General features: G+C 49.7%; 7 protein-coding genes across 7 annotated transcripts; 3 read left to right on the forward strand and 4 right to left on the reverse strand.

The window, feature by feature from the left end:
- Positions 1–11,039: 11,039 nt before the first annotated feature.
- Positions 11,040–12,029, reverse strand: PC9H_008900 (uncharacterized protein; the record flags this gene model as incomplete). Its single annotated transcript, XM_036778407.1, has 3 exons — positions 11,040–11,679; positions 11,728–11,849; positions 11,976–12,029. The coding sequence occupies 3 exons, from the start codon at positions 12,027–12,029 to the stop codon at positions 11,040–11,042; spliced, it is 816 nt and encodes a 271-aa protein (XP_036629835.1).
- A 78-nt stretch (positions 12,030–12,107) lies between these two features.
- On the forward strand, positions 12,108–14,137 carry PC9H_008901 (uncharacterized protein; the record flags this gene model as incomplete). The annotated part of the gene is made up of 6 exons (XM_036778408.1): positions 12,108–12,409; positions 12,460–12,985; positions 13,037–13,129; positions 13,191–13,221; positions 13,285–13,310; positions 13,574–14,137. The coding sequence occupies 6 exons, from the start codon at positions 12,108–12,110 to the stop codon at positions 14,135–14,137; spliced, it is 1,542 nt and encodes a 513-aa protein (XP_036629836.1).
- Positions 14,138–15,864: 1,727 nt separating this feature from the next.
- PC9H_008902 (uncharacterized protein) lies at positions 15,865–17,297 on the reverse strand (the record flags this gene model as incomplete). The annotated part of the gene is made up of 5 exons (XM_036778409.1): positions 15,865–16,667; positions 16,722–16,940; positions 17,007–17,069; positions 17,121–17,186; positions 17,234–17,297. The coding sequence occupies 5 exons, from the start codon at positions 17,295–17,297 to the stop codon at positions 15,865–15,867; spliced, it is 1,215 nt and encodes a 404-aa protein (XP_036629837.1).
- Positions 17,298–17,788: 491 nt separating this feature from the next.
- On the forward strand, positions 17,789–19,178 carry PC9H_008903 (uncharacterized protein; the record flags this gene model as incomplete). Its single annotated transcript, XM_036778410.1, has 3 exons — positions 17,789–18,285; positions 18,340–18,748; positions 18,795–19,178. The coding sequence occupies 3 exons, from the start codon at positions 17,789–17,791 to the stop codon at positions 19,176–19,178; spliced, it is 1,290 nt and encodes a 429-aa protein (XP_036629838.1).
- A 593-nt stretch (positions 19,179–19,771) lies between these two features.
- Positions 19,772–22,470, reverse strand: PC9H_008904 (uncharacterized protein; the record flags this gene model as incomplete). The annotated part of the gene is made up of 10 exons (XM_036778411.1): positions 19,772–20,145; positions 20,203–20,352; positions 20,402–20,760; positions 20,811–20,915; positions 20,974–21,150; positions 21,198–21,623; positions 21,676–21,848; positions 21,898–22,087; positions 22,138–22,227; positions 22,451–22,470. 10 exons carry the CDS (start codon positions 22,468–22,470, stop codon positions 19,772–19,774), a joined length of 2,064 nt encoding a protein of 687 aa, XP_036629839.1.
- A 615-nt stretch (positions 22,471–23,085) lies between these two features.
- Positions 23,086–24,363, forward strand: PC9H_008905 (uncharacterized protein; the record flags this gene model as incomplete). Its single annotated transcript, XM_036778412.1, has 6 exons — positions 23,086–23,116; positions 23,189–23,262; positions 23,317–23,480; positions 23,531–24,071; positions 24,125–24,198; positions 24,222–24,363. 6 exons carry the CDS (start codon positions 23,086–23,088, stop codon positions 24,361–24,363), a joined length of 1,026 nt encoding a protein of 341 aa, XP_036629840.1.
- Positions 24,364–24,447: 84 nt separating this feature from the next.
- Positions 24,448–24,982, reverse strand: PC9H_008906 (uncharacterized protein; the record flags this gene model as incomplete). Its single annotated transcript, XM_036778413.1, has 4 exons — positions 24,448–24,506; positions 24,578–24,641; positions 24,697–24,814; positions 24,879–24,982. 4 exons carry the CDS (start codon positions 24,980–24,982, stop codon positions 24,448–24,450), a joined length of 345 nt encoding a protein of 114 aa, XP_036629841.1.
- Between the last annotated feature and the right edge of the window lie 1,899 nt (positions 24,983–26,881).

Raw genomic sequence — 26,881 nt, forward strand, 5'->3', positions numbered from 1 at the left:
CCGCTGCCCGCGTATTGCGGCTTGTCTCCCTGGCCTCTCTTACCCGACTCCGTGTTCTCGGGATCGCTCCTGCCCGCTGCTTTCCCTTACCGGGCGTTTTGCTGCCCGACGCTGTCTCCTCCGCTGTCTTCGCCTGCTTGGTCCGGGTCTTCGCGTGCGAACACTTTACCTTGGAGCCGGTGCACGACTCGCAAGCGTGGCAGCCGGTGCCGACGCATGAAAAATGGCCCTGCTGGCAGCGGAGGCACCGCCGGTACCCAGAGAACTCCACTCTCGGGTGCGGGCACGACTCCTTTGAGGCGCCATATCCGCAGCCCCACTCCTCGTTCCGCGGGTTGGTGCTCCGATCTGTTCCGGCAGTCAGTAACGATGAGGCACATGGGCCGATGGGCTTACCCGCCGGGTTGTATTCCCCGTACGCCTCGACGTCGTAAGGTGCAGGCGGGGGCGGGGTTCTCTCGTGCGCGTCATCCAAGTTTCCGGCTCGTTTCCGGATGCGCTTTGTACGCGGAGTTGTCTCCGCGTCATCGCTCTCGATGGCTTTGCGCTTTCCAGCCCGGATGGCGGCAGCTCGTCGTCGGGTGCGCGGCACAGGAGTATCTTCGTCGTCGGCCTCCGATGTGATCTCAATCACCTCACCGAGATTTTGCGTCTCGCCCTGCTCCGCCGCAGTGCTTCCGCTCCCAGATCCGACGGTTCCCGAGCCGCCGACGAACTTGGATTTCCGGGCGGCCTGGCGTCGCGCCTCAGCCGCGAGCGCGTCCCGCCGTCGTGTGTCACGCACCTCCGCAGTTCTTCGAGCTTCCTCTGCTCGTCGTTCCTCCAATGCCGCTGCCTCCTGTCGCCGTTCGTCTTCCTCCCTCTGACGTTTTGCCTCCGCAGCGTCGCGCTCCTCCTGCGCCTGTCGTTCGTCCTCGGCCTGCCATTCCGCGAGCCGGCCCTGCGCTTCGAGCAGCTGCCCTGTGGCTGTAGCCATCCTTGCCCGAACTTCATCCTCTACACTCCCTTGCAGCCCCCGCGCGACCAAGATCTCCTCAGCGGCCGACAGCCAGTCCTGGTGCCTGTTAGTCCGAAACACGCAGACACTCGCCTAGTACGCACCTGCTGATGCTCCATATCAGCCACGGCCAGCTCCACGTCCTCACGGTGTTCATCGTCCAGTTCCGGCATCACATCTCCCATCCCGGCGAAGTACTGGACTTCGGTTTCATAGGCGACGACCGCCTCCTTCTTCTTCATTGACCGGAGTTCCTCGGTCGTGTGAGCGGGGACGTGTTGCAGAGGATTCGACATGGCGGACGACGGTAGTGGTGATGGAGGGAGAGAGCAAGAGTAGATGTTGGACTTCGTCGAAATATCAACAATCTGTCATGTGACCGCGCTTCCTTTGGTCTCACGCCACACTTTCGTTCACCCACCCACCTGCCCACTTCGCAATTCTTGCTCGCCGTGTACGTTGCCCCGGAGGGTCAACACATAAAGTCCCCGGGGGATGTAAGGGTTGAACCCTTTCGTTCCGTGCAGTCCGACCTCCCCTATCCCCTATCGCCCCCTCTCCGACTCTTCGGACACGCTCGCACATGACTCGGACGTCACGAACCCGTACCGGCCACACGTGATAACGGATCAGACAGCTCGGATCAATCTTTCGTATATCTTTTGTTCTCGGACTCTAATACTTGGACTATACTAGCACCATTATTCGTTCCTGGTGCCTTTTCGTCTCGGACTTTTCCTTCATCTGACATTTTTCTTAGCTACAAAAGCCTCCTGTACTCGTAGTTAGAGGAATCAGATTTGTTTCCCCCCCACATCGAGTCAGATTCTAAGCCGTCCGAACCTTTCTTCTCATCCGTTGTCAGAGTCCGCCGCTGTCCGAGTCCGAGCCCGAGTCCGATCCGAAGTCGCTTTCTCCTGCCGTCCTTGTCATTCTCCTGCCGTCCTCGTCGTACTATCCGAAGCCAAGTTGTCTGTTCGCGTCCGAGCGCGTCCGAAGGCATCCGAAGCCGTCCGAAGCGTCCGAAGTTTCTCAGTTGTTCGTTTCACTCTCGGACTCATCCTTATCACACTTTACTCACGCGGGTGTCGCACGGACTTGTCCTGCCGGAGGCGGACCCTCGCATTTTACTAGACTACACTACTAGTCTACGCGTACATTCACTACTACAGTAAACAACCAGCAATTTCGCTTGATGTACTTGCTGCAGAAGGTAAGTATCAATGAGTGTATCAACATATGATGATATAAGTAACTTACACAACGGCGGGCGGCCATTCCTTGTACATACCCTGCATCATCTCCAGAAGCTCTATTGTGTAGTTACTGTTCCCTCCACCTGCAAATCTCAAGAGAAGTGTTGGTGTTATGTCTTCCATTCTCCTGACGTCACCGGAACAAATGAAAGAAATGAATAAGACTAACTACCATACATGAGAGAGTGTAAGACAGCTCCAAGACTCCAATTCCCTCCCAAATCTGTCGCTTGGCCTCTAAGCATCACTTCTCGATCTGGTCGCTGCTCTTCTCCGCTGTGTACTTCTGATATATGAATCGTTTCACTAATTCTTAGAATATCCGTCAGAGGTCAGGACACCTAGAATATCCCCTTCGTAGAACTCGCCACGGACCTTCGTTGGCAGAGGGAATAACTGCGTCAACTCTCTCTTCAGTGGTATACTTGGGGGTGTGGGCCATTGCAAGGCATGGCATGTACGGGTCCTTTTTTTGTTTAAAAGTGGTAGATTCAAAAACAACAGCCTTTAGACAATGTAAATATGAAACACATAGTAAGTACATTCTGCCTCAGAGGCAATGGGGAACCTGTCCATATAAGTTTACTGTGTAGGTCTGATGTGGACCCTTGGTGACCGAACATACATAGCAACAATTGCATCCATTGATCTGCATGTAGATAGGTCAAGGCTTGGCTGGTTGCTATCATACTCCATAAAGCCAGAATTAGACATGCCATCATACACCCATATCCGCCCACCTCTGTCAATGTATCTGCCAATGAAATGAGATCTACCGTGGTAAATCACACCCTTTAGATGATATGGAACATCAGTGCCATGGATGTCTAAGTAAACCTTTCGATCAATGTTCACAGCACCAGCAACAAAGTCGAAAGCAATAAAGTATGATGGATATGTATGCACCTGCCTTACTAGGATTCTTTCTGAGCACACCACACACAACCGGCGTGTTTCTGACCCTTGACTGGAACACCAGGCTTCCACAGAGTCACTGGCAGTGCCTTCCAACGACACAAGAAAGCTGGCATGAGAAGCAGATACAATAGAGGTGCAATGACCAGCAGGACAACTATAGGACAGATTGATCTGACCATTGGTACATCCAAGGAGTGCATCCAAAATACCTGACACAGAGGCATATTCACCATATGAAAAATCGTTTGGTCGTTGAACACACAGTTCTTGCCGCATGTAATCTCGAACTTCAGTCAGTCTTTCTTGGCTACAGTTTACCTGATTGAACATCCCTGCAACAGCTGGAAACAGATTATTAGACAGTTCAGGAAAGGCAAGAACAGATGAGGGCTTGTCCAGCCAGGCATTGTACAGAATGGCCAATACAGTGTCATATGCACAACTGTTGTCACCCCATTGACAACCAACAGGTACAAGGCAATCAGCAGACGGATGACTTTCAATACTTGAAGTAGTTGAAACTTTGACCCGCTTCTTCCTTGGACCATCTGCTGGTGATGTCTCTGAAATTTGGTTGTTAGATCGCTTTAATGATCCTTTGTCTGCACTCAATGCAGCATCTTGCTCAACATTGCGACTGTCCAAAACAGAAGGCTCCACCACTTGATTACTGCCATTGCTGCTGTCGGTCTTCCAACTGTCAGTCTTATCCTTCATATGCTTTATATAATCATCTGAAAGAAACTTTGTCACCTGTTGAGTTGGTATGATGCTCCATTCTAAGTTATTGAAATCTGGCTCAACATAGGGCTGTTTCTTGTTCCACCGTATTGCACTATGCACATGTTGAGGAACATAAGAGTCTGATTTACACTGTCTAAATGCATGCACAAGTGTCCGTCTAGTATCACCTACCACTGAAGCTGGAAGCCTTCCCTCAAATTGTAAACGAGTTATGTCATCAAGAAGTTCAAGATCACGAAACTCTTGACGTAATGCACCAGAGCATTTCTTGTCGGATATTATGAAAGGGTTGAATGCTTGCAGAATCAATGTTCCAGCTGCTGTCGCACTCCGAGAGAGGGCAGTGTAGTATCCCTGATGACTTGTTGTATCATTTAAATGAACCACATTATTTACTCTGGTTTTCCCCTGAGAAGCGAAATCAGTCATAGCGTAATTGACTGTCACTTCTACTTGACTTCTGGACACATGCATTCTTTTTCCTGATGGAAGTTCACACCATGTTGGATTAGCAGTCTTCAAAATTGGTACCACATTGAGTGGCAGCCCTTCAAAATGAACACTCACTGGAGGATTCGTCAACTCAACAAAGAGAACATCCAATACTAACTGACCATATACCCCAACAGCTGATACCCAGTCGTAAACCGTTCCTTCCTGTCCATTTGTCATGCACAACTCGGTGGCACTGTTATCTCGCAGCATCACTGGCATACCTTTGCACAGGTTCAGCTTAGCAGGGATTTTCTTCTCTACAGAGCATGCAGGCTGTTCCCACAAAATACGCTGGACCTTCTCTTCCAGTCTGACTTTGGTTGCCCGCCTCTTTCCTTTTACCTCATCCAAATCTGCAATCGGTGCCACAGTGTCTTCACAGTAAAAGGTTGTCAACACTTGGTTGTGCTCAGCTGCAAATCGCTGCTCTCCCAGAACATTGATTGCATCTTTATTAACATGTCTAGCAGTGATAATGGACACATTTCTGAAATTAATATCACAAACAGACTGTCTTCCTTCTATGTTGGCTGACACTCTTCCTCTCAAGAATTGGATATCCTCAAGTGTGCAAGACCTGTATCTCATATTCTCAAGAGCAGTGCGGAACTTGGCATCTTCTGTAGTTTGTGATTTCTGTCTCATATTTTGGCGTAATATAACCACTGTTGTAACCTGATGCCATAGGACCTTTCCAAAGGCTTCTTCTTGCTGTTTCAGCTTCTTCAAAGAATATCCAATTGTATGGCTATAAAGGGAGACACTCTCTCCACCAATGGGTGGAGGCAGCTGTGCAAAGTCCCCAGCAAATATCATATTTAACCCCCCAAATGGGGTACCTGGAAGAGCACTCAATGACAAGCAGATTCTGACACTAATATTATGCAAGTCTCTAGCAGAGCACATTGAAATCTCATCAAAGAATACATATGAAACACCCTCAAGTCTTTCTTTTGTTGTGGACAGGATTTTCTTTGACACAGCAAAGTTTATGCCAAATGCTGAATGATAAGTCATACCTCCTGGGAGCAAACAAGCAGCACTAGCAGTGGGTGCTACCACAAGCAGTTTATGTGACTCATTACGACTTTCAAATAAATGAACGAGAGCTTTAAGCACTTGCGACTTCCCAGTTCCACCCATGCCACCAATGTACATCTTCAGTTGACCGCTGTTCTCAGCTACAGAATGATTTGCAACAATAGTGAAGGCTCTGTTCTGCTCTTTGTTTAATGAAAACTTAGATACACAATCCTGAATAATTTTGCAATGGTTTTTTGGAACATATGCTGCTTCCAAGTATGACTTATCAACCACTGTCACGGTATTTTGATCCTTAATATGGGAAGCAGGTATTTCATTGACATCAGTGTTAAGCATGTCTTTATGTTTTCGAGATTCCACAACCTGCTTGCGTAGGGATAGCACAACTTGCCGCCATTCCCTTGGTGATTTCACAGGAAATCTACCTTGCGGTGTGTCATTGTTGTCAGTGCCTGCAGTGTCCACAACAGGTAGAGGATTTGCCCAGTTTGTATTTTGCATCAGATGTTTCATTCCTTCAATTGCCTTATTCCGATTGAGAGCAGCAGTGCACATCTTCTCAGTTTCAATCTGTAAATCAACATTATCTGTCTGCAGTAACACATTGTCAAGGTCATCTTCACACTTCTTGGACACATACATATCATCACTAAATGGAAGGGATAGGTCACCACTTGCGCCAGTCTTCATTTCAGTTCTGAAATCATCCTTGGCATCGAGACATTCATATCTGAGATTGAAGTTGTTCATAAGTCTAGTATGAGCAGTGCTGAATTCTTGTTCGAGGAATGCTTCATCCCATGTTTTATTAGCAGCCTTAAGATCCTTGCCACTTCTCCATGGTACAAAGAATGCCAGCATAACACTACAGTAGTATTCACGATCTCCTTGATCTCTTCTTGGGGGTGCACTCATGAAGTTGAGAACCACCCTGCTCAGTTTCTTGTTTTTCTCCATCATGAGAGCACACTTGTGTGTTGAATAAAGGGGATGGTCTGGTAAGTAGTCAAGAAGAACTTGAGATGATCTCTTAGAGCTGGATAACAGTCTTTCTGTGTCTTCATTGTAATCACTGTCCATCTCATCATGCTCAGGTTCATCACTGTTGTTCTTTGAACCGAACGAACTGTCATCCTGTTTCTTAGTGAGCTTGACTCTTGTGCACCTCAACGCCCAGTCATATAGACACATACCTTCTAGTGACTCTGGACGAAACACATAGTCAAACACAGGGGATAGACCCAAAACTCTATTACCCGCTTTTATCAATGCTACCTTGTCTGTGCTTTTGTATGCATCATCGGGATGCCAAAAGCTACGTGCCTCAGATATATAAGCTGTCCAGTAGAACACCTTGAAAGTATGGCTAGTGTAGTGGTCTTTGTGACCAAGTAAATACATACATATCATGGGTGAACCCATCTCAAGCTTTGCGCCCATCAAGTTAACTACCTTAGTCATAATCTGGCGGGCTTTTACAGTGGAGTCAACACCTGTGTTGTTTAATATGTCTGGATTACGGTTTAGGACAGCTTGGATGCATTCAAAAACAACATGTGTTTTTAGACCACACTTAGTGATGTAGTCAGATACGTAAGCCACCACTGCTTTAACTGCAGTTCCTGACATCATTGAGGTTACATCTGTGTTTGATCGGACTATATATGATACTAGTGGAGTGAATGTGTTTATCCACGACTCTAGTTTTTTCATAACTATGGAGCCTGTCTCTTTGTCTACTTTTGTATCTTCAACAATCTTCCGTGGGAAGCGGGCTTTACACTTTCCCCACTTATTATCTTTACACCCCTTATAAACATGAAGCTTGTTTTGAGTGTCATCTTTTTTTAGATACCGATCACAGTCGTGGACATTTGATTGTAATACCATTTCATCAGTTATATGTGAAAACGTAGACCACCATTCCTGCAAGATTATACATGAATCACAGGACTCATCACTACAGGTACAGCCAGATGTATAAGGAGGAATCTCAGGTACATTCAGTGTATGGTCCACATATGTGTTGTTAAGCTTTGACTTGGCTGTCCGAGCTTCAACCTCTTCTTGTGTTCCTGTCAAGAATTCACCGACATGGCAACCTTCTAACCATTCTACAATTTTCTTTTGCCAGATGCCATTTGTGTCGAGTATCTTGTTGCGTATCTCTTGTGGAGATAAGGAACCTAGAATCCACAACATTGCATGTAAGTGCAGTGAAAGGCGGCCTTGCTGTTCTACTGTGCCATAATATGCCTCGACGTCTCCATAGACTCCAGGACCATCTGCGTCAAAACGTAAAATCTCATATATAAACACCTCTACCATGAACTTGAAGAATCGGGCACATGCAACTGGATTTGATGTGACTGTTCGCATCCGCTCTTCAGCTGGCATCACAGGCTGAAAGGTCTCATCTGAACCTGCATAGTATATGCATATTGGATGTTTGATGTCAACTGGAGACAATGTGATGTACCAAATGGGGCTTCCAACATGATACATTAGGGACCATATTTCGTTTCTTTGATACTTCTTTGAAGTTGGGGAACCATTGACACCAGCTGCAATGTGATCTAAATCTCTCACTATGTCAAAGCAGTTCTTTTCCTCATCAGTTTCTGGCCTCACATGCTCTCCGTTTGCTGTGCGAGCAGCTATTGAGGCAAGTACATCTTCATCAATGCTCATGATTCTCTCAGAGATTGCTTTGAACTTGGACTTTTCTGTCAGCAGAAATGCTTTATTTGAACTTTTCATTATCTGCTCGTGGCTGAATGCAACAAATGGGAATGTTGCATCAGTTTGAAAATGTTTGTCATGATACATAAGCAACCACTTTTTGTGATATGCAGTTGACATGCGATAGACAGAACCTATGCCTCCAGAGCCGTATGGGAAGAGCCAAGGAAACATTGCAGGGTACAACTGGGGATTGTTCCATATAGATTCATACTTTGATGACTGTCCGATTGCCAGCACTTTGCCTGACTGATTGAAGTACTGCAGGGCTAATGTCTTCAATGTGCTGGTTGACATCTCTTCCATCTGAGCACCAGTCAAACCATGAATAACAAACGGACAAGGACCTTCCTCTGTGCCGTCCTCATCATCCATGTCATTGACCACAGGTGTTCCACTTAGCTTTGCTGATGTTGTTTCTTTGTACTGTATAGTCACTGGAGCGTCATCATCACTATATTGACTCAGATTCTCACTGTCCACCGACACTTGAGCGTAGTCTGAATGATTCAGTATTAACCACTCTAACGCAGTCCTCACCTTGTTGGCACGCACCAAAAATGGTGTTCTCTTTAAGTCATCTTTTTCAGGGCGCCTTGGACCTGTAAACAATATGACAAGTACCTCGTCAAGCTCAGCTTTTGAAATTGGCAGTCGAGCATATATCTTTGGGACCGGTGATTCAAATGCCAGTGCATTTGCTATCATCTTTCTGAACCCACTTGACACACGTACAAAGCAGTTACTGTACCAAACTCGCGCTATGACAAGCTTCTCAACAAACCTCAGATCTTGTAGCTCCGGTGGCACTTCACCTATCCACAATCCGCGAGCTAAAGCGTTCTTTGGCATCTGATCCTTCCGAAGAGCAGTTCGACATGTGTTGCATATTCTGCTAATTGAATGGTCAATCACTGGGCCAGGGATTGATTTGACTGGATCACGATCTGTCTTTCTGATCTGCCGTGTCACGCCTGGCATTTCTAGTGTATGAAGCAAATTCTTTACTGTCTTCAGCCTTGAGAGCTCGGTCATTGGAACTAGCTGCGCGCAAACGGAACAGCCTGCTTCTTCAACCGCAGAAGGTTCCATTCTCTTTGCACATGCAGTCACCATAGCTTTCACAGTGTATTTTGATGCTGGCAATGAGCACGTTGCGCTCTCCCACATGTTCGGGTGAAGTTCACCTGAAATGGCCGAACAACACCTGAACAACACCTGAACAAAATCCGAACATTGGCTGAATTTCTCCACCAAAACTCTTTTTTTTGTTTCAGATTTTGTTCAGGTCACCTGAATTGTTCACCTGAACATTTGGTGAATTCAGGTGAATTTGACAGGTAATGTTCACCTGAATGTTAGGTGGATTCAGGTGGAATACATTAGTACTACTTCTTGTTGCAGGAATTCTTGAATAATGGCTCTTTGTAAGTGGGAAAACTGTTCAAAGAGGTCAACAATACTTCTTCCTAAGAATATCTTTTACTCTGAACACTGTTCTACTAACAAATAGTATATTGTTACAGTGGGAATTTATCACCCAAAATAGAAGTTGTAGAGCCATCTTTTCCGACTCTGCCGGTGTAGATATATGGCGTTGGATCTGTCCAAAAACCCTATCCCGACTAATCCGGCCAAACTTGAGTGCCCGAAACATTTTTTGGTGCCGAAACATTTTGCTGGCTACCGAGCATTTGACTCAATGGCAAGCAACACTTTATTGCTCCTTATGCGACACTTTCTAAGATGTTGCCCGAACTTTTATTCATTTCCCGAACAATTCCATATGTTTGCGCAGACACTTTTTCCTAGCGAACACTTTTCTTTTGAATTGATGCCGAAGGCACTTATGAGCTGTACTGACCGTGGGATAGCTGTACACTGACTGTGGGAAAATGGGCCATTAACATGCCCTGTGCCCTTATGTTTGCTATTGCCTCGCTGTGATCGTTTCTTCTGGCAGGCCACTATGACAATAGTCACCCCAGGTATGTGTATTCATTTACACTGTTATACCACTGTCTCACACCCCATGTTGTCGGATTGATATCGTCGGCCTCCCTCTCTTGCTGGCTCCACGACAGTCAATAGTAGGTGTGTACATTCACATTCTGTTGCCACAGGCTGACCTCTCCCGCTGGCTGTAGCAGCACTTCCATGGTCGCCTCGTTGCCGCCTCCATGGCCTCGTCATCGTCGCTTCGATGCTCGCCTCGTTGTTGTCGCCCCACTGTCGCTTTGATAATCGCCTCGCCGCCGCCTCGCCGTTGCTTCAATGCCTGTGTCGCCGCCTCGTTGTCGCTTCAATGCCTGTGTCACCGCCTCATCGTCGCTTCAATGTCGCCGTCGCTTTCGATGCCCGTGTCGTCGCGTCATCGGCTTTGATGCCCGCGCCATTGCCTCATCATTGCTTCGATGTCCTCGCCGCCGCCTCGCCGTTGCTTCAATGCCTGTGTTGTCGCCTCGTTGTCGCCTCCATGCCCTCGTCGTTGTCGCCCCGCCGTCACTTCATCGTCGCTTCCATGCCCTTGTTGTTGCTTCGATGTCCTTGTTGCTTCGATGTCCTCATCGCCACCTCGCTGTTGCCATCTCAGCGATGTCCACCTTCCTTTTAGTTTTGCTGACTCAGAGTCAATATTGTGGACCTGCTGTCAAAATTAGGGACCTGCTGCCGAGATCATGGATCCGCTGTCGATATTGTCAGCTCGCTTTTAATACTGTTAACCCTACCGATATTGTTGCGGCAATGGTGATGTCATGCTGTCTGCTTCTCCTCGCTGCTCCCTTATTTGCTCTATACAATTTCATAACATGACATACATACTAGTTATAGTGGAATGTACATTAGCATGAATGAATAAAAGTTGTCGCCTTCAGTACAGCCTGGTTAATCACTGGCTTATTCCATTCAACTTGAGCGAGCTTCTCCATTACTGCTTCCTTACACCCATTGCTCATCCCCTTAATTGTTCCTGCTTTCACAATCTCCACTACATCCTCCAGATCAATCGGATTGTCGGGGTAGATGATCTTGCGGGCAACATTCCTCCACCACCAAGCAGGCCATGCAGCCTTGCATTGATCATGGGTGCTACAGGTAGGCAGATCGGCATTGGCTTCCCCTGCTTCAGTAAGATCCATGGGCTGATAAGCGATGCCTGCGCGGTACTTTTGCAAGGCCTCCTTCGCGCCTGCAATTATGACAAATAGCCCTATGCCCAACTGGTCGATTTCGGTAGATGAAAGGCTGCCCAATGACCTCCAAAGAACTAGCGACTGTATGGATGGTCTAATCCATTCATCGACTGTGAACTGTTGTGCAAGCTGTAGTCGACGGGTGGCTGGGAGCTTGAGTCCACCAAGTTCGGTAATGGCCTCGTGAGCAGCGCGGTCCATCATGAGAAAGCGGCTAGTGGCGAGAAGCATCGTATACTTCTCTTCAAGAACCGAAGGTGTTGCTCTTAATTCTGCTTTGTCCCATTCTCTACATATTGTCAACAGGTAGACTTTGAGCAACCAATGAGGAACTCACTGGAACATCCAAGCAATCGTATTTGCGAGCTCTTTCCATGGAATGTGAACCGTGAGAGGGTTTCCTCTAGAGCTACCATTGTGGCCAGGACCTTGCGGGATTCCGAACATCTCTTGAAGGACCTTCGAGTGTCAGGTCAGAAGACGAAGATGGATCGCCTGAATTTCAGTTTCACTTGAATCAATATCAATACCCTGTATATGTACACATCTTAGCAAGGACATTGCAGTAGGCAGATTGATGCCTACCTTTATCCATATGAGGGTATCAGCATCAATGGTGCTGCCAGTATCTTGATCCATCGCTTGATGTGGAGGGGGCACTATGATAGTAGTGTTCAAGTTCAAATTCAGGCTCAACTCCCGACTTCTACCTCACTTATGCTCCCCCCAATTCCTGCACGACCAACAGGCGATGCATGGCCATTCAGTCTTCTCCAGGCCTATGAACAGATTGACAATGTCTGCAGTGCAGCCAGCCATATGCTCAGGCAGGAAGCAGAGGCAAATCGGTTACGATATCATGCCGAAACATTGATTACTGAAGCTGTCCCTCTGCTTCTTGTCATCGAAGAAAACTCTGAGCAAGAAGGGATTCCAAGCAGCTGGTTGCATGCTCTCACAACTGCTGTGGGGGTTCTGATTGCTGAACTGGAGCAGGCATATAAGACTGCTTCCAAGCAGTAAGCATTTTGGTTATAACTGATTACTCTCAAGCTCACAGGTAGAATAGCGAGGATAGTAATGTCTTCATTCCACAGCCTGTAACATTGCTTCCATCTGGTGACAATACTACTGGTGGGCGGCCCCGGAAGGAGATTGATCCAGATTTCCTCCGCAATGCCCTCCAGGGCGGCCGTACGATATCAATTGCTAAACTCGCCAGACTTTTGGGAGTTTCCCATCAAACATTGTACTCACGTCTTCATGAGTATGGTATCGATCATCAGTTCTCTCAACTTACCAATAATGAGCTCGACAACCTGGTCCATCAGTTCCGGGAAGCACGGCCTGCCTCTGGTTTACGTTATCTGCCAGGGTTTCTGGCAGAGCAAGGCCTTCGTGTTCAAAGGCAGCGGACTCTGGATGCCCTGCGGCGTGTCGATGGTATTGGTCAAAAGGTACGGCAGCAGACATCAATCCAGCGGCGTTCGTACCAAGTTTCCCGTCCCAATGCACTATGGCATGTGGATGGCCATCATAAACTCATTCATTGGGGAATTGTTATTATGGGGTTTGTTGATGGTTATAGCCAGACTGTGAGTGATTATCAGATTTCACTGTATTTGTTTTATATGTTACTGGTTTAGGTCGTTGGCCTCCGTGCCAGTGATAACAATCAGGCCGATACTGCATTAGAAGTCTTTATCCAGGCGATGGGCAAGTATGGACAGCCATCCCGTGTACGTGGAGATCGCGGGCGGGAAAACAAGGGGATTGCTGTATGTATGATTTTACTCAAAGGTGCCAACCGTGGCTCTTTCATATGGGGAGTGTAAGCTGTCTGCATAGTTGATCTGGCAGTAGTAATAGTTTGCTAACCTCATTTATCTCATAGATCAACACGCAATACATGGGCAGAACGTATGTGGGTGGAGATTGGTACCCAGTTCGGACACCAATGGCGTGCTTTCTTCCAACATCTCAAGGACCTTCACCAGCTTGACCGCTTTAACCCCTATCATATTTGGCTGCTGCATGCCTTATTCTTGGAGGATATCAATACCGATTGCTGCCGTTTCCAAGCAGAATGGAACTCACATCCATTGTCACGGCATGGCCATGATTCCTCCCCAAATGTAAGCTTACTAGACACCCACTTTTACTATCTGCTTATATTCACATAGGATCTCCATCTTATGGGACGCCTAGAGCATGGCGAGTACCATGACGACTGTGCTGGGGTGACACCTGAGGAAATGACATCAGCATATGGTGTGGAGGTCCCAGATGGTGACACTCTAGCAGCACCAGCAACCTACAACACTGGTGAGGAGGAGGAGGAGGAGGAGGAGGAAGACCTAGCTGGAGCTGGTGATGGTGAAGAAGATGAAGAAGATATGTGGCGAGAGTTTGAAGAAATACTTGGTCAAGAATATGCAGCTAACTTTCTACCGAAGAGAGTGGAACCCCCGAAAGCGATATCACCTTTCACCCAGCCTGGTGATGCTATATTTGCTGAGACCTTGGCCAGAGTCCATGAAGCAGCATTTCTTCCTGGAGGCTTCAGTATACGGCCTACAGAGTGGGCTGCCAATGGGTACCCAGCCTTTGAAATGCTTAGAGTAGGGAAGAGAACAACCAAGCAGACCCGAGTGGCTCTTCCTCCAAGCATTTGGCAGAGGAAAGCTGAACTTTGGGTGCAAGGACTGCATACAATGCAAACTATGATGTATTCACTGGATAATTAGCTGAATAATCTAGCTACTGCTATGTGTTGGTAGCCAAAAAGCTTATCCCTCCAAAAAGCCCTTATGTATACCGGAATCTCCTCAGAAATAAATCTGCACTCACCTGGAATTGAACTCACAACCTCGTGGGAGGTTGCACAGTCAGGCCTTTATCAGATTCCGAGATACAACCACTACACTAAAATGCTGTTTAAAACAGAATATAATTGTTCCATCATGGCAAAGTCAAGCTGCACATGACTCATGATCGTAATCAGCAGTGATCAGCTGCCTGCCCTCAGCTTCACTGATCTACCACCACTACATACCAGCAACTATGGCAAGGAAATCTGCAAGCATACAGCACTTGAGCCAATGTAAGCATGTCAACCCTCCAGTAGGTGTGGTTGACTTTTGAGACTATAGTTATTGATCTGGTCTTATCATGGGGGGATCAAATTCTTGCTCTAACTGCTGCTGATGTCTATGGATCTTCACCTGCTACTCAGGAGATCTTACAGGCATTCCAGGCTGATCTACCTAGCATCCAATCTGTAAGTCCTCCATGTTTATTCCTGGAAACATGCTCAGCTCTGGATTCCAGCTCCAGGACATTTGTCAGAGAGGAATGAGGCCTGAGGTGTTTCTGAAGGATTCTAAAGGCAAGTTTAATGCTTTAACCCAGTAAAGTAAAGTAATATCGCATGCAGGCAGCAGGATATGCACTCATATCAAAGCCATTCTCCATGAGGCGAGCACGTTACGCTCTCCCACATGTTCGGGTGAAGTTCACCTGAATGGCCGAACAACACCTGAACAACACCTGAACAGAATCCGAACATTGGCTGAATTTCTCCACCAAAACTCTTTTTTTTGGTTCAGATTTTGTTCAGGTCACCTGAATTGTTCACCTGAACATTTGGTGAATTCAGGTGAATTTGACAGGTAATGTTCACCTGAATGTTAGGTGAATTCAGGTGGAATACATTAGTACTACTTCTTGTTGCAGGAATTCTTGAATAATGGCTCCTTTTAAGTGGGAAAACTGTTCAAAGAGGTCAACAATACTTCTTCCTAAGAATATCTTTTACTCTGAACACTGTTCTACTAACAAATAGTATATTGTTACAGTGGGAAAATATCACCCAAAATAGAAGTTGTAGAGCCATCTTTTCCGACTCTGCCGGTATAGATAGGCATTGTGAGGACTTGACTTATTAGTGAGAAAAATGTAAATTACTTGAAAAAACAGGGAAAGTTTTCAGTTTTCATTAAACTTAGTGAATACTTTTGGGAAAGACCAAGATACTTTTTGCAGGGTATATCAACCTGGTTATATGACTATTTGTAGAATTCTCATGAGCTACTTTCATTGTTCTGCAGTAGTTGATAGAAATAGTAGAATCACATAGAAATGACACCATGGATGACAACCATATTGATGAGACCATATTCAGGTGTTGTTTGTATGTGGTTCAGATGATGTTTGGGTAATGTTCATATAATGTTCAGATAATGTTCAGATAATGTTCAGGTGATGTCCAGATGCTGCTCAGATGACATTCATCTGACATTCAGATAGAATTTGGATGATCTCTGTTCACCTGAACATCACCTGAACATCACCTGGACACCATCTGAACATTATCTGAACCTGAACAAAGGCTACAAACAGAATCTGAACATTATCTGAACATTTGGTGAAATTCACCTGAACAGTATCTGAACAATACCCGAATACCCGAACATCACCTGAATGTCAGATGAACATGTGGTGGACTGCAACATACACCTGGCAATGGTGGGAATTCTACGTCCATGGGCTCGTCAGCTTTCTTGGATTTGACCGTCCGAGCTGTCTCTATGTGTTGTTTCTCTTGCAAAGGAATACGACTGAAATAGGTAGTGAACTTTTTTGTTGCCCTTATCTCAAATACATATGTGAGGGAGTAGCAAATTGCACACGAATGATTTTGAGCCATATCAATAACCAGGGACTTTGCACATTTCTTACCACACAGAATGCCATGTTTGGCTGCCACAGAGACACATTCACGAGCAGTAAGTAAAGGCAGAATGACTGCAACATCTGCTTTGACATGTAGATAAATGCTGGGAGGATACTCCAAAACCTCTATGTCAGAATACAATCCCTTGAAGATCAGTCCTAGGTTGTCAATATCTTCTACTACAGGGCCATTCACTACGAAATCCTCAAGCTCGCCATAATGGATAACACGAGACAGATGGCCGCCGATCGTGCGGCGACTGCCATCGAAGACTCTCACTGGAGCAGTTTGGTCGAGAAGAAGCCGCGAGGCTAGGGCCAACAGGCCAATACTGATGCATGCAATCAAGACATATGCTGCGAGACATTTCAGAAAATGGGACGTACCCCAGACTTGTAGGAAGACATTGCAGGGCAAGCCGTGCATAGTGTGGCATGGCCCTCCCAACGTTGCACTGGGAGACTCGACGACACCGTGCGACTTGACGACACCATGAAAACCCGGCACAGCGGAAAACCCCTCCAACAGCGAGCTGTTGAGGGCTTCGCAAAAGGGTGAGTAAATATCTGCATAGAAAAGAAAACTGGATCACTCACTAGGGCCGCTGCTTTCAGATCGATGTCCAAGAGACGACGGCCTGCCGCCCATTTGGCAGAGTGCGTCCTCTTCTGGATGTACACTGGACGGACGGCTAGGCGAAATGTGCTCGGCGAAGGGAGCCCCGAGTCCAGGGGCGTGTGTGGGAAGGAGGACGTGCAGCGCCTGGTCTTGGCCTGCTGACGGATGGGTACTGGGGCACTCCAGAGCCGAGCAGCCTGAGATGCCACAGTTAGCAAGGAAGGATGTGGAAGGGTGACGCGCGGCGCGTACGAGACACGTACGGAAAGAGGGTAGACTCTGTCCACGAGGGGGCAGGCCGGGGTCGTACAGAGCGGTAAGAGACCCTACGCGACAGCAGATCAGCGAAATGAAGCACGGCAGAGCGGTTGACAAACCGGCTACAATCCCTGAATCCAAACAGGTCTGAAGGCGCACAGAGGCGCATGGGAGGTGGGTCTCTGCTTAGAGGTCAAGAGGGGAGCCCGACGCTGGCGCCAGCGAAACGCACCTGACGACGCGCAGAAAAGGAGTAAGTTAGCGGCGAATTTGCGAGATACGGTAGCTGCACGCATGTCAGGCGATTATTCAAGTTTGTCGTTTGCTGGATCTCGCGGAATGGGGCGCCGACAAGTTGAACCAGTGCGGGAGACCCTCACATGACGGGGAAGTCAAACTGTCACATGTTCGCACACGTGATTGATAAACAAGCCACAGGCGCTCGCCATCAACACCACCAGCCAACCACCTGCGCCACGCGATGCCGCCTTCTACAGGGAGACACGGTGAGTACACGTCCGAATGCACACTACGCAAACACAGCGCTCTTCCGCGCCTGTTGTCCAGTTTGCCTCACCCCTGGGGCTAGTGGTCAGCAGGCGTCGGAAGCGCGTTGTGCATCGCTCCATTGCCTTTGCCCTTCGCTGAACCTTTGCACATCTAGGTCTAGGCGATGTGCTCTGCCCGAGGCGCAAGGTGAGACGCCGGGCTCTGCTCTGCCCTTAAGCGCGATCTGACCCCTCGAACCTAACAGCTTCGCTCAGGGAGCGAGTTCAGCCCGTACACAATGGAGATCGACTTCGCATCCCTCCTCAAGAATGTAGAAAATTCCTGCGACCCCAGCCCCTTCTGCCGTCCTGTCGAGGGACCCGCATGGCTTCAACCTCAGCCCAACGCGCATTGCGACGCGTCGCCAGCAGACGCGCATCGAGCCACGTCGCCAGCAGACACGCATCCAGGCGTGTCGCTGGCAGGTATGCCTTACGACGCATCCTGCACTAAGAAAACTCCAGGAGCGCGCCCCTACAAGGCGTACAAGAGGAAAAAGGCCCGAGAGGACGCCTACAGGCACGGCAAGCGCGTTTCCTCTGCGAAGAAGAGGGTCGCCGCCATGTCGTCCGCAATTCATCACAGAACCACCCTCAGCAGTGGCAAGCTCCCAGCCGCAAGGGACGGGTACACCTCCAAGAACAACACCCATCACCCCTCCAAGGACTCTGCCCACAACTGGACCGTGCAGGAACTACTCGAGGAGGGGTTCGATCTGATGCAATGGGACGGATGGTGAGCACGCAAACTGGTAAGATGCGAGCCCAGCTGACGAGTGGATGACCCTAGCACCCCGCGGCCGCTGGTAGACTCCACTGGGCGCATCTTCGCAGTGCTCGCCGGCAGGCCCAAAGACAAAACCTTTGAGCAGGACTGCCAGGCTGTTTACACCAAGATGCAAACTGAGCTGCTCGGCTTTGATCTGAAGGAGACGGAGTGCGAGCATCGACGCGGAAGCTTCCCAGCGCTTGCCGTAGGCGTATCCTATGGAAACGGACAGAGAGAGCCTGCAAGGCTGGCTGCTGGAGAAACTGGCCCCAACGCCGAGGGACTTTGCCGCCTGCTGAACGACCCCGCCGTCCAGCGCGTGGCGTCTTACGGAGACTCCGCATTTGAAATGTGGGCTCCCAAGCTCCATGCAGGGTCAGCTCGACAAGATGTACACTGCCCTCCCTCATCTTCGCAGGAATTTCCTAAAGTCAGTCTTCCCTTGCGCCACTTTCAATTTTGGGCCTAGGGTACAGTCCATCCGTCACCGAGACACGTTGAATCTCGCGCATGGCTGGTGCGGCATCACAGCTCTGGGTCGGTTTGATCACACCAGAGGGGGGCATCTGATCCTGTGGGACGCTCGGGTGGCTATAGAGTTTCCGCCTCATTCCACCATCCTCATACCTTCGTCAGCAATCCTGCACTCCAACGTCGCGGTCGACAGCGAAGAGGTGCGCGCCTCGTTTGTTCAATACTGCGCAGGAGGAATCTTTCGCTGGGTGGACAACGGCTGCCGAACACAGGCAGCTTTTGAAAGAGCAGACCCCGTCAGCTATGAAAAGAGTATGGAGGACCGACTGCACGGCTGGGAGAGGGGACTCAAAATGTTCAGTTTACTTTGCGAGGTACAGCAGTAGAAGGAATTTGTTTTTTGATTTTACGCAGTTTTGCAACAAATGTAATCATCATTTCCAGAAGCAAACCGAACAACTGTTATGGACCGTGTCGAGGGGCCTCCTGACTCGTCCGCACAGGGGCGCGGGAGCGCGGGCGGAGCGCGGGAGCGCGGACGCGCGGACGAGCGGAGCACACGGGACTTGGCTTCAGCTTTGATGCTGCGCCCTCCTAGCCCTGCGGTGTCCCGATTTCGGAGAGAGCAAGGTGAGAGGCAGGCTCCGCGGAGGAGCCCGCAGCGAAGACTTAGAAGGACAAGTGACGAAGAAGGAACTAAGATTCAGAGTGAGGAATACATGTCTACTAGTGCTACTATAAATACTAACTAACACATGTATGTAGTGAGGCTTAGTATGTAAGTACACATGTAGGTGAAACATGTAACAAGTGAATCCAAGTGCTGCGCACCATGCATAGGCCGCGAGGGCGGAGCCTGAGGGGCTCCGAGGGTCCGAGTATCCGAAAGGGGCGTAGGGGGGAACCCCTAAGGGGGCGTGAGGACTGGTATGTGACAACAACATGGGATGTAAGTAAGTTCAACGTCCAAGACCGACGTTCAAGAAAATGCCTGTGCCTGCGCGGCAGCGGCAGCGCTCGCACGGAGGGAGTTAATCTTCTCCAGCGTAACGATGTTGCGAGGAGAGCGGTGCTCCAAGCAAGTTCCCAGCAGGATGGAGAAGATCAGGTTGAAGGACACCTGAGTGGCGTTGAGGTTGTCAGAGGGTTTGAAGGTTCCCATGGTAAAGGCGACCAGGGCCACCTTGTACTGCTCTGCAGTGGCAGGCGTAATCTCAGCAGGACGGCTGTTATCGTGGGCTCGACCAGGAACCGAAACTGGAGCACCGTACAGCGGCATGCTGGACAGGCTTGCCCACTGTTTCTCCTCCAAACGGAAATCGCCGTATCTGCTCCGGCCGTTGTACACCGGAACTTCAGCAGGAGGGAGGTGAGTCACACATTTCAGGAGAATGGAAAGCAAGGACTCACTCTTATCGTAAGGGCCGTAAACATGAGGATACCTCACATCGACGGGTGTGCGGGCAGTCGTCCTCCGCGGGGTTCGATGCGGTTCAGCAAACGAGAGTGCGTCTTGAGCAGTCTTCCCAGGAGTGCGTGGGGTGCGTGCATCTGTGGAACCTAGGAAGCTCTCACAACACTGCTGCAGAAAAAGGGAAAGAACACCTACTGTTTGATTTGCCCTTCAGAGAAGTGAACTGAAGGGAAAGGGAGGTCATGTATGCATAGACGGAGTCGAGGTTGAGGACCGAGCCTATAAAAGAAGAAAACAACTCAAAGACTTCGTTGAATACCCAGCCGGTGAGCTTCAGGTGCACGCCGTCTCCCCACTTCTCGTTGATGACCACAGGGGCAAGCAGGTTGCATTCCTTCACAACGATGGGCATGACGAAGACCGCAGGGTTGCCTTTGTTGACGCCAGAGCTGAAGACCACCTTCTGGCCAACGACGTGGAACAATTTTGGATCAGCGGTCAAAGGATTCACGTAGACTCCCAGTCCGCGGAAAAGGAGCGAGTCAAAGATGGGGCTGGCCAGAAGATAAGTACAGCAGAGTGCAGGAAGGAATGGGAGACGTACACCATGGCGTACTCGTTCTTCATCTTGCTCAGGACAGTCTCTATTTGAGGCATTTTTGCTGGCGCCTCATCCCGGGCCGTATACTTTGGCCTGAGCTCGCTGAACCTTGTTCACAAGTCAACAAGGCGCAAAGGAGGGTAGGAACGAGAAAGCTGAAACTCACTGGATGTTCTGAATCCTGCCGCTCGATTTGAGGTAGTCAAGGATGCCTGCGAGGATGGGTGGGATACTGGGGAAGTTGATCACATCCACCTCTTGCAGCGTCTCCTCAGCTTGCGAGGCGACTGGGTGTTCATCCACGTCATCGATGTCTGAGTCCATATAGAATATGGGGTTATCCCTGGCACGCGCTGAGCATAACTCAAGGGGAAGATAAAGGGGGCTTACTGAGTGCCAGTGCCATGGGCAGCAGCAAAGACGTCTGCAGAAGGGCCATCAACGGCAGCAACCACAGGCGGTCGGACACAGTCAACGGAGGCGTTTCCCTTGCCTCCCTTGGCCGGCGCTCCTGCGGTAGAAGACTTGGGGGCTTTCTGAGCCACGCGCCTCGGAGGGGGGGAGTCGTCCAGCCAGTCACCAACGGCATCGTCCTGCAACCCACCGTCGTCTTCATTGTCTCCGTCCACGGCCTCTTCCGCCTCCAGATCAAGCATTGCCAGGACGCCGCTCGGTCTGGGTGTATCCGGCCAGAGCTCGTCCTCTCCACCGTCCGAAAGGGGAGGAGACAAGGCAGGAACGCCTTTAGAGGGGATGTCAATAGGAGAGGTCTTGGAGACCTTGTCAACGGAGTCTCTACGCGCAATGGGACGAATGCTACAAGGCCAGGCCATTAGTCGCCCTCCCAGTCACAAGATTGAGTACTCACCGCTTGGCAGGATTTGCCCGCCTCCGATCTCTAGCGGCGTTGGCACTTGAAAGCGACTGCTTCGAGGCCTTGATCGTGGACCTGGGAAGAGTCAGCAGGAAAAACGGTGAGGTAGAAGCAGGGCGCATGGGGGGGAGGGGGAGGGGGAGGGAGTTGGGGTGGGGGACTCGTGCCTGCACAGAAAAGGTGAGCGCCGCGCCTCTCGACGGAAGGGGCGAGAACAGCACACCTCCGTTTGAACCCAGCCCGCTTGGAAGGTGTGGAGGCCTCGACCTCCGGGGACGCCTCTGCCTCGCCTCTCGTCGCCACCGGCCTATGAGCCTTCTTTGGGGAAACGACGACCTCAGCGTCGACATCAACAGTGCCAAAAGACAGACGCCGAGAGAGCACAGAGGAGGGTGCTAGGTTGGAGCTACAAGAGCAACAGTCAGCACCGGATAATGAGGCGAGCACAAGCCAAACCTAATAGCAACTGCAGGCAACTCGGATGGCGCCTCGCGTTTCTTGGGAGACACCCTCACGGCGCGTGGAGTAGGAGGGACGGAAGGAGCCCTGCATTGTGCTGTAAGTGAAGGAAAAGAACAACAGAGAGGAGGCGTATGGAGGAGACGTGGGAGGAGTCACATCGACATCGATGGCCGCTTTTGCAGAAGGCCTTCGGGCTCGTACAGACGTGCGGGTGCCACGGCTGTCAGCAGCAAACAAGGGAGTCGACAAGGTCAGCGCATGGATTGGCGTAACGCAGGCAGGCCAGAGCAAGAAAACAAGCACGCACCTAGATGCTTTGGGAGGCATTGCATACAAGCGAACAGAGGGGGGAGTGAAGAGGTTAGGAAACTGTTGGTAAACGAAGGGCTGGCAGGAGCGACTTGTTTGAGAGATTTACTGCGGCCGTTCTCTGTACTTATAACTGCGCCGTTGGCTTGGAACTGGACGGTAGACCTCGGAGATTGGGAGATACAACAGAGAGCAGGCGCGGTTGGAATCATGCACACAGCAACACACGAAGGAACTCTGACAGAAAAGGGGGGACACGGGAGCGTTGCAAGAGACGTCGACGGCGAGGTGCACCCAATCTGAGGAAAGGAAGGGCGTGCAATTCAAAAAAAAAAAAGGAATCGAAGGGAAAAAACGTACAACCCGACCGACGAGGCGCTGCAGATCGACTGCAGCGGGACAACACCAAGACGGTTGACTACATGCTACCTCAACGAAGTAATTGAAACCATTGAGTTAACCGTAGCCACGAAGGAGGCAAGAACTCTCGGCGCCTTGCGGAAACGCCACTCACGTGAACATATGTGCCTCACACCCAGCCAACCAGTCGAGCACCTGCACCCGCTCGACGGCACGTACCTGAAGCCAGAAAGCTATAAAGACAGCTACGTTTGCTTGAAAATGTAGGACAGCATGGACTCGTTCTACGACAAGGCAAAGGCAGGTAAGTCGCACAGACTCGGTGTCTCCCTCGGGCTCCACACTCCAGAGCTTACCTGAGCTAATCTTGCTGCAGTTCAAACCCTCGAGCAACTCATCGCGGAAAGGACCGAAGCCGCCTCAAGCCCGCAGATGTATCGAATGGATTCGGTATGTCCCGTCAACTGTAGTTGACCGTTGCTGAGGCAGGAGTATTCTGTGCAGGAAGCAACCGAAAAGTTCAACCTCAGCATCCGCAGAGAAGTGTCGGACACGGCGTCGAGGTTAACACAGTGCAACGAAGATACCGGAGAGGCGGAAGAGGCAACGGTCGCCATTCAGGGCATCATATGTGGCGCGAAGCTCCCGCCTTTTGAAACATGGTCGAGGTAAGCTCCATTTTAATTCACAGATCGTGCTGAAACTCAAAACGACTCAGCCGCCCAGAGGACGCGAAACGCTTGGCACACTCCCGACAGAGCGTAACGCTCACGGGATTAGGCTCGCAGAGCTTCGAGCACATTGTCGAGAATTGTCGCCGAGCATACTCCATGTTCAGCCGATACACACCAAACGCGAGACTGGTCCCATCCCCCGAGTTTTTAGGCAGGCAAAGAGTCGGTGGCAGCGACGATACCGACGAATACTCCACGATCACTGCCAGCAACCGCTTTTTCACGCCTTCGAAGCAAGCAGCTGGCCTGACAGTCGTCGACATTAACTCCGAACTCGACCCCCGAGGGATTCTTGAAAAGGTGGACAAAACTAAATGGCTGCATACCGAAGACAACGCCGTGGACTACTACGTATTATCCACCGGGGACAACGGAAGCAGGCACCTCCCCACCGCTCCAATCGTCTTTCAGATCGGCGATCTAGTCGAGCTGCAAGCCTCCTTGATCTGCATCCCGAACAAGGGAAATTTCACCGTGAAGCTCATTCTCAGAAGCATGATTCTATTGAACAGCGAGCTAACTACAGTACGTCACCCATACTCTGCATACACTTTCTGTCCCACAAAATAACTTTGCAGCAAGCTACCACCGCAAGGACATTGATTGGCCCAGCTGCCACACCGGTGCTGAGGCGTCTGAAGCGTCGCAACCCGTACGCCGTTGACATCAACACAGAAGCCACGGCAGTGCCCCGTACCCTAGAATCGACGCAAACAACAACGACAAGAGTGCCAGCGTCGCGGTAGATGCAGTGGTAGACATCGCCGAAGACGCCGACACAGACAATAGCGGGAGGGATGAATGCATGGACAATTGAACAATGTATTTCGTAGAACAGAACACAGATGTAGACATTGACATAGACTTTGCCGGTACACGAAATAAAGCCAGTTGAATCAAACTATAACGCCTTGGGAACCTCCACAGAGCTAGTGTCGCGGCGGAGGCAGAGGTCTAAGTCTGCAAATACTGGCGGATGGGCTCTAGGCAGGAGCTGAGCAGGCAGGCTAGGTAAGGAGCAAGCCACGCACCGAGGGCGACGCCCAAGACAGCAAAGCGAATGGTAGTCGACGCGGCAGCCTTGTCGATGTGCGTCTTAACAAGCAAGGAGTGAATATCAGCAGCAACCAGAGACAGGACAGGAAGTCACCAGAACGAGGCAGCGAGTCTGTGCGACGACGAGGCGAGCTTGCGCCGAGTCGAGGGAGTTGGAAACCCAACCAAGATGATTCTCTGCACGACGTCGCAAGACTTCGTCGTTCAACGTACTGCCCAAAAAAAAAGAAAAAGAAAAGGTGAGGGGGGAGCAAGGTGGAGGGCGCAACAACGCACGAGAGGTTTCCTGCAGCGAACGCCTCGATCAGGATGTTGGTTGTTGTGAACTGAACATTGCGAAGCTGCTGGTGATCGAGAAGGTTGGGCTGGCCGTTGTACATTGGAGAAAGAACAATTTGCTAGGATCTGGAGTGGAAGAGTCGACGAGGGTGGGGGAAGAACAGCACAGAGGGCAGACGACACTTTATATGCGTCGAAAGGAGCTGCGTATGATGCGAGGACAGAAAAAGGCGGCAGCGAGGGCAACATGTATACTCGAATTCGATACGCGGAAGGAAGCTGCGAAAGGCCACAGGTCAGATTTACTGTGAACGATGGGAGCGTGTTGCAACGCCACTGCCGCATATTCTCACACGCTGCGGCACCGGTACTCCCATACATGACGTACCACGGACAGTCCACGTAGAACACGGACCTGTCGGGCAAAGCTTAAGTCAGATCGACGATCTGACGAACCGGCAACCGGCTACCTGAAGTAGCCACCCTCTTTAGGAAGCGCCCGTGCGGTTCTGCAAATTAAAACGGATCCTTACATTTCATTTCAGGACCCGTAACTTCTGGTATATGAATCGCTTTACTGTGTGGCCTGATCCTGAGCCGGTACGTCAGAACACCTTGGACACTCCCTTCGAAGAGACCCCTACCATCGACGGGGAGAGCGACAGCGAACGCGGCTGCAAACAAAGACGCGAACACTGCGAGCTTCTTTGGGACCATCGTGTGCAAAGCAATGAGGACGAACGGTAGATTTGAATCTCAAGGCTGAGGGTCGAGGGTCGAACGAACGATAGTCATCAGGGGCACAAACTTCTGCTTAGATAGCCCGCTGCGCTGCTCTACTTCGCCGAATCGGATCTTCCCAATGTCTCGCTTTGAAAACGAGGGTGCTCGACCATAATTCCCCGCTGCTTCCTTCTAGCTCCGTCTATCAAGAGTTATGAGTAATGAGTAAGAAATTCATAGTATCAAAATCTCAGGATATCCACTTATCTGATCCCTTTCTTGCTTTAGAGCTTCGAATATCTTCTTTTGGTGTCCTTTCACCCATCCCTTGGGTTCCAAAGCGGGAACCCTCTGCTTTGCTTCCCACTGATTCCAGCTCGGTCTGTCAAGAGTTGTCACCGGTGAGTCTTGGGATAAATAAAGATTTCATTCATCTCCAGATGATCTTGTCGCTTTCTCGCTTCAGCATCTCTCCATCATAAATTCCCCTTCACGACCTCTTTATCTTTCGTGCCACATATCGGAATGGAACAATCGAGAGAACTAGCCAGGTGTGAGCGGTGCTGATGGAAGGCGTTCCCTCAGACTTTGGGTTATGATATAAATTTGGTAAATATTGAGAACTCTACATGAATTCAAGTTGTGAACCTAAAAGGAACGTCGAAAGCCGCGTTTGGGTAGGGGCCAGAATGCCGTCCCGAATGAATGGAAGTGATTTGGAAGGTTCAATTCCAACGTACATATCGATCTAGGTCTAAGAGAACGTAATTTGTGAGATGGAAACAATGGAACAAGGACCACCAAGCGATGTATTACTTCTCCTTCCTCTTTTAAGAGCTCTTTTTTGAAGTAGGGATGTCGAGGGGAAGAGAGGAAATATGCTTCTCAAGGATATGATTGTAATCATTGTATGCACCATGAAACAAGGAAGTGAATTTCGCCTCGCACATCTCGATTTCCTGCGAATAGAAAGCGGTCCGGACGAATAATTCGTGTAATAGTCCTCGGAAAGGCCTGATGTGCCGAGAGAGTTTGAGATCTTTGTAGGAACAGTCTCGCCCCTGCCAATACAGAAAGATGCTGAACTCGACTTTGTTGAGATTGTCACTGTTCTTTCACCTGTCTTCACGTCTCCTATGTACTCCTCTGTACTCCCGTACCTTTGTTCTTCGTGCAACAACTCAAGAAATCGGGGAATCACCTTTGTTAATATGCTTATTGATATATCGCCAGGAGTGTGTATGTTGCAGTCCACCACATGTTCATCTGACGTTCAG

Source organism: Pleurotus ostreatus, assembly GCF_014466165.1.
Source record: "Pleurotus ostreatus strain PC9 chromosome Unknown scaffold_6, whole genome shotgun sequence".
In the NCBI taxonomy this organism is placed as follows: domain Eukaryota; kingdom Fungi; phylum Basidiomycota; class Agaricomycetes; order Agaricales; family Pleurotaceae; genus Pleurotus; species Pleurotus ostreatus.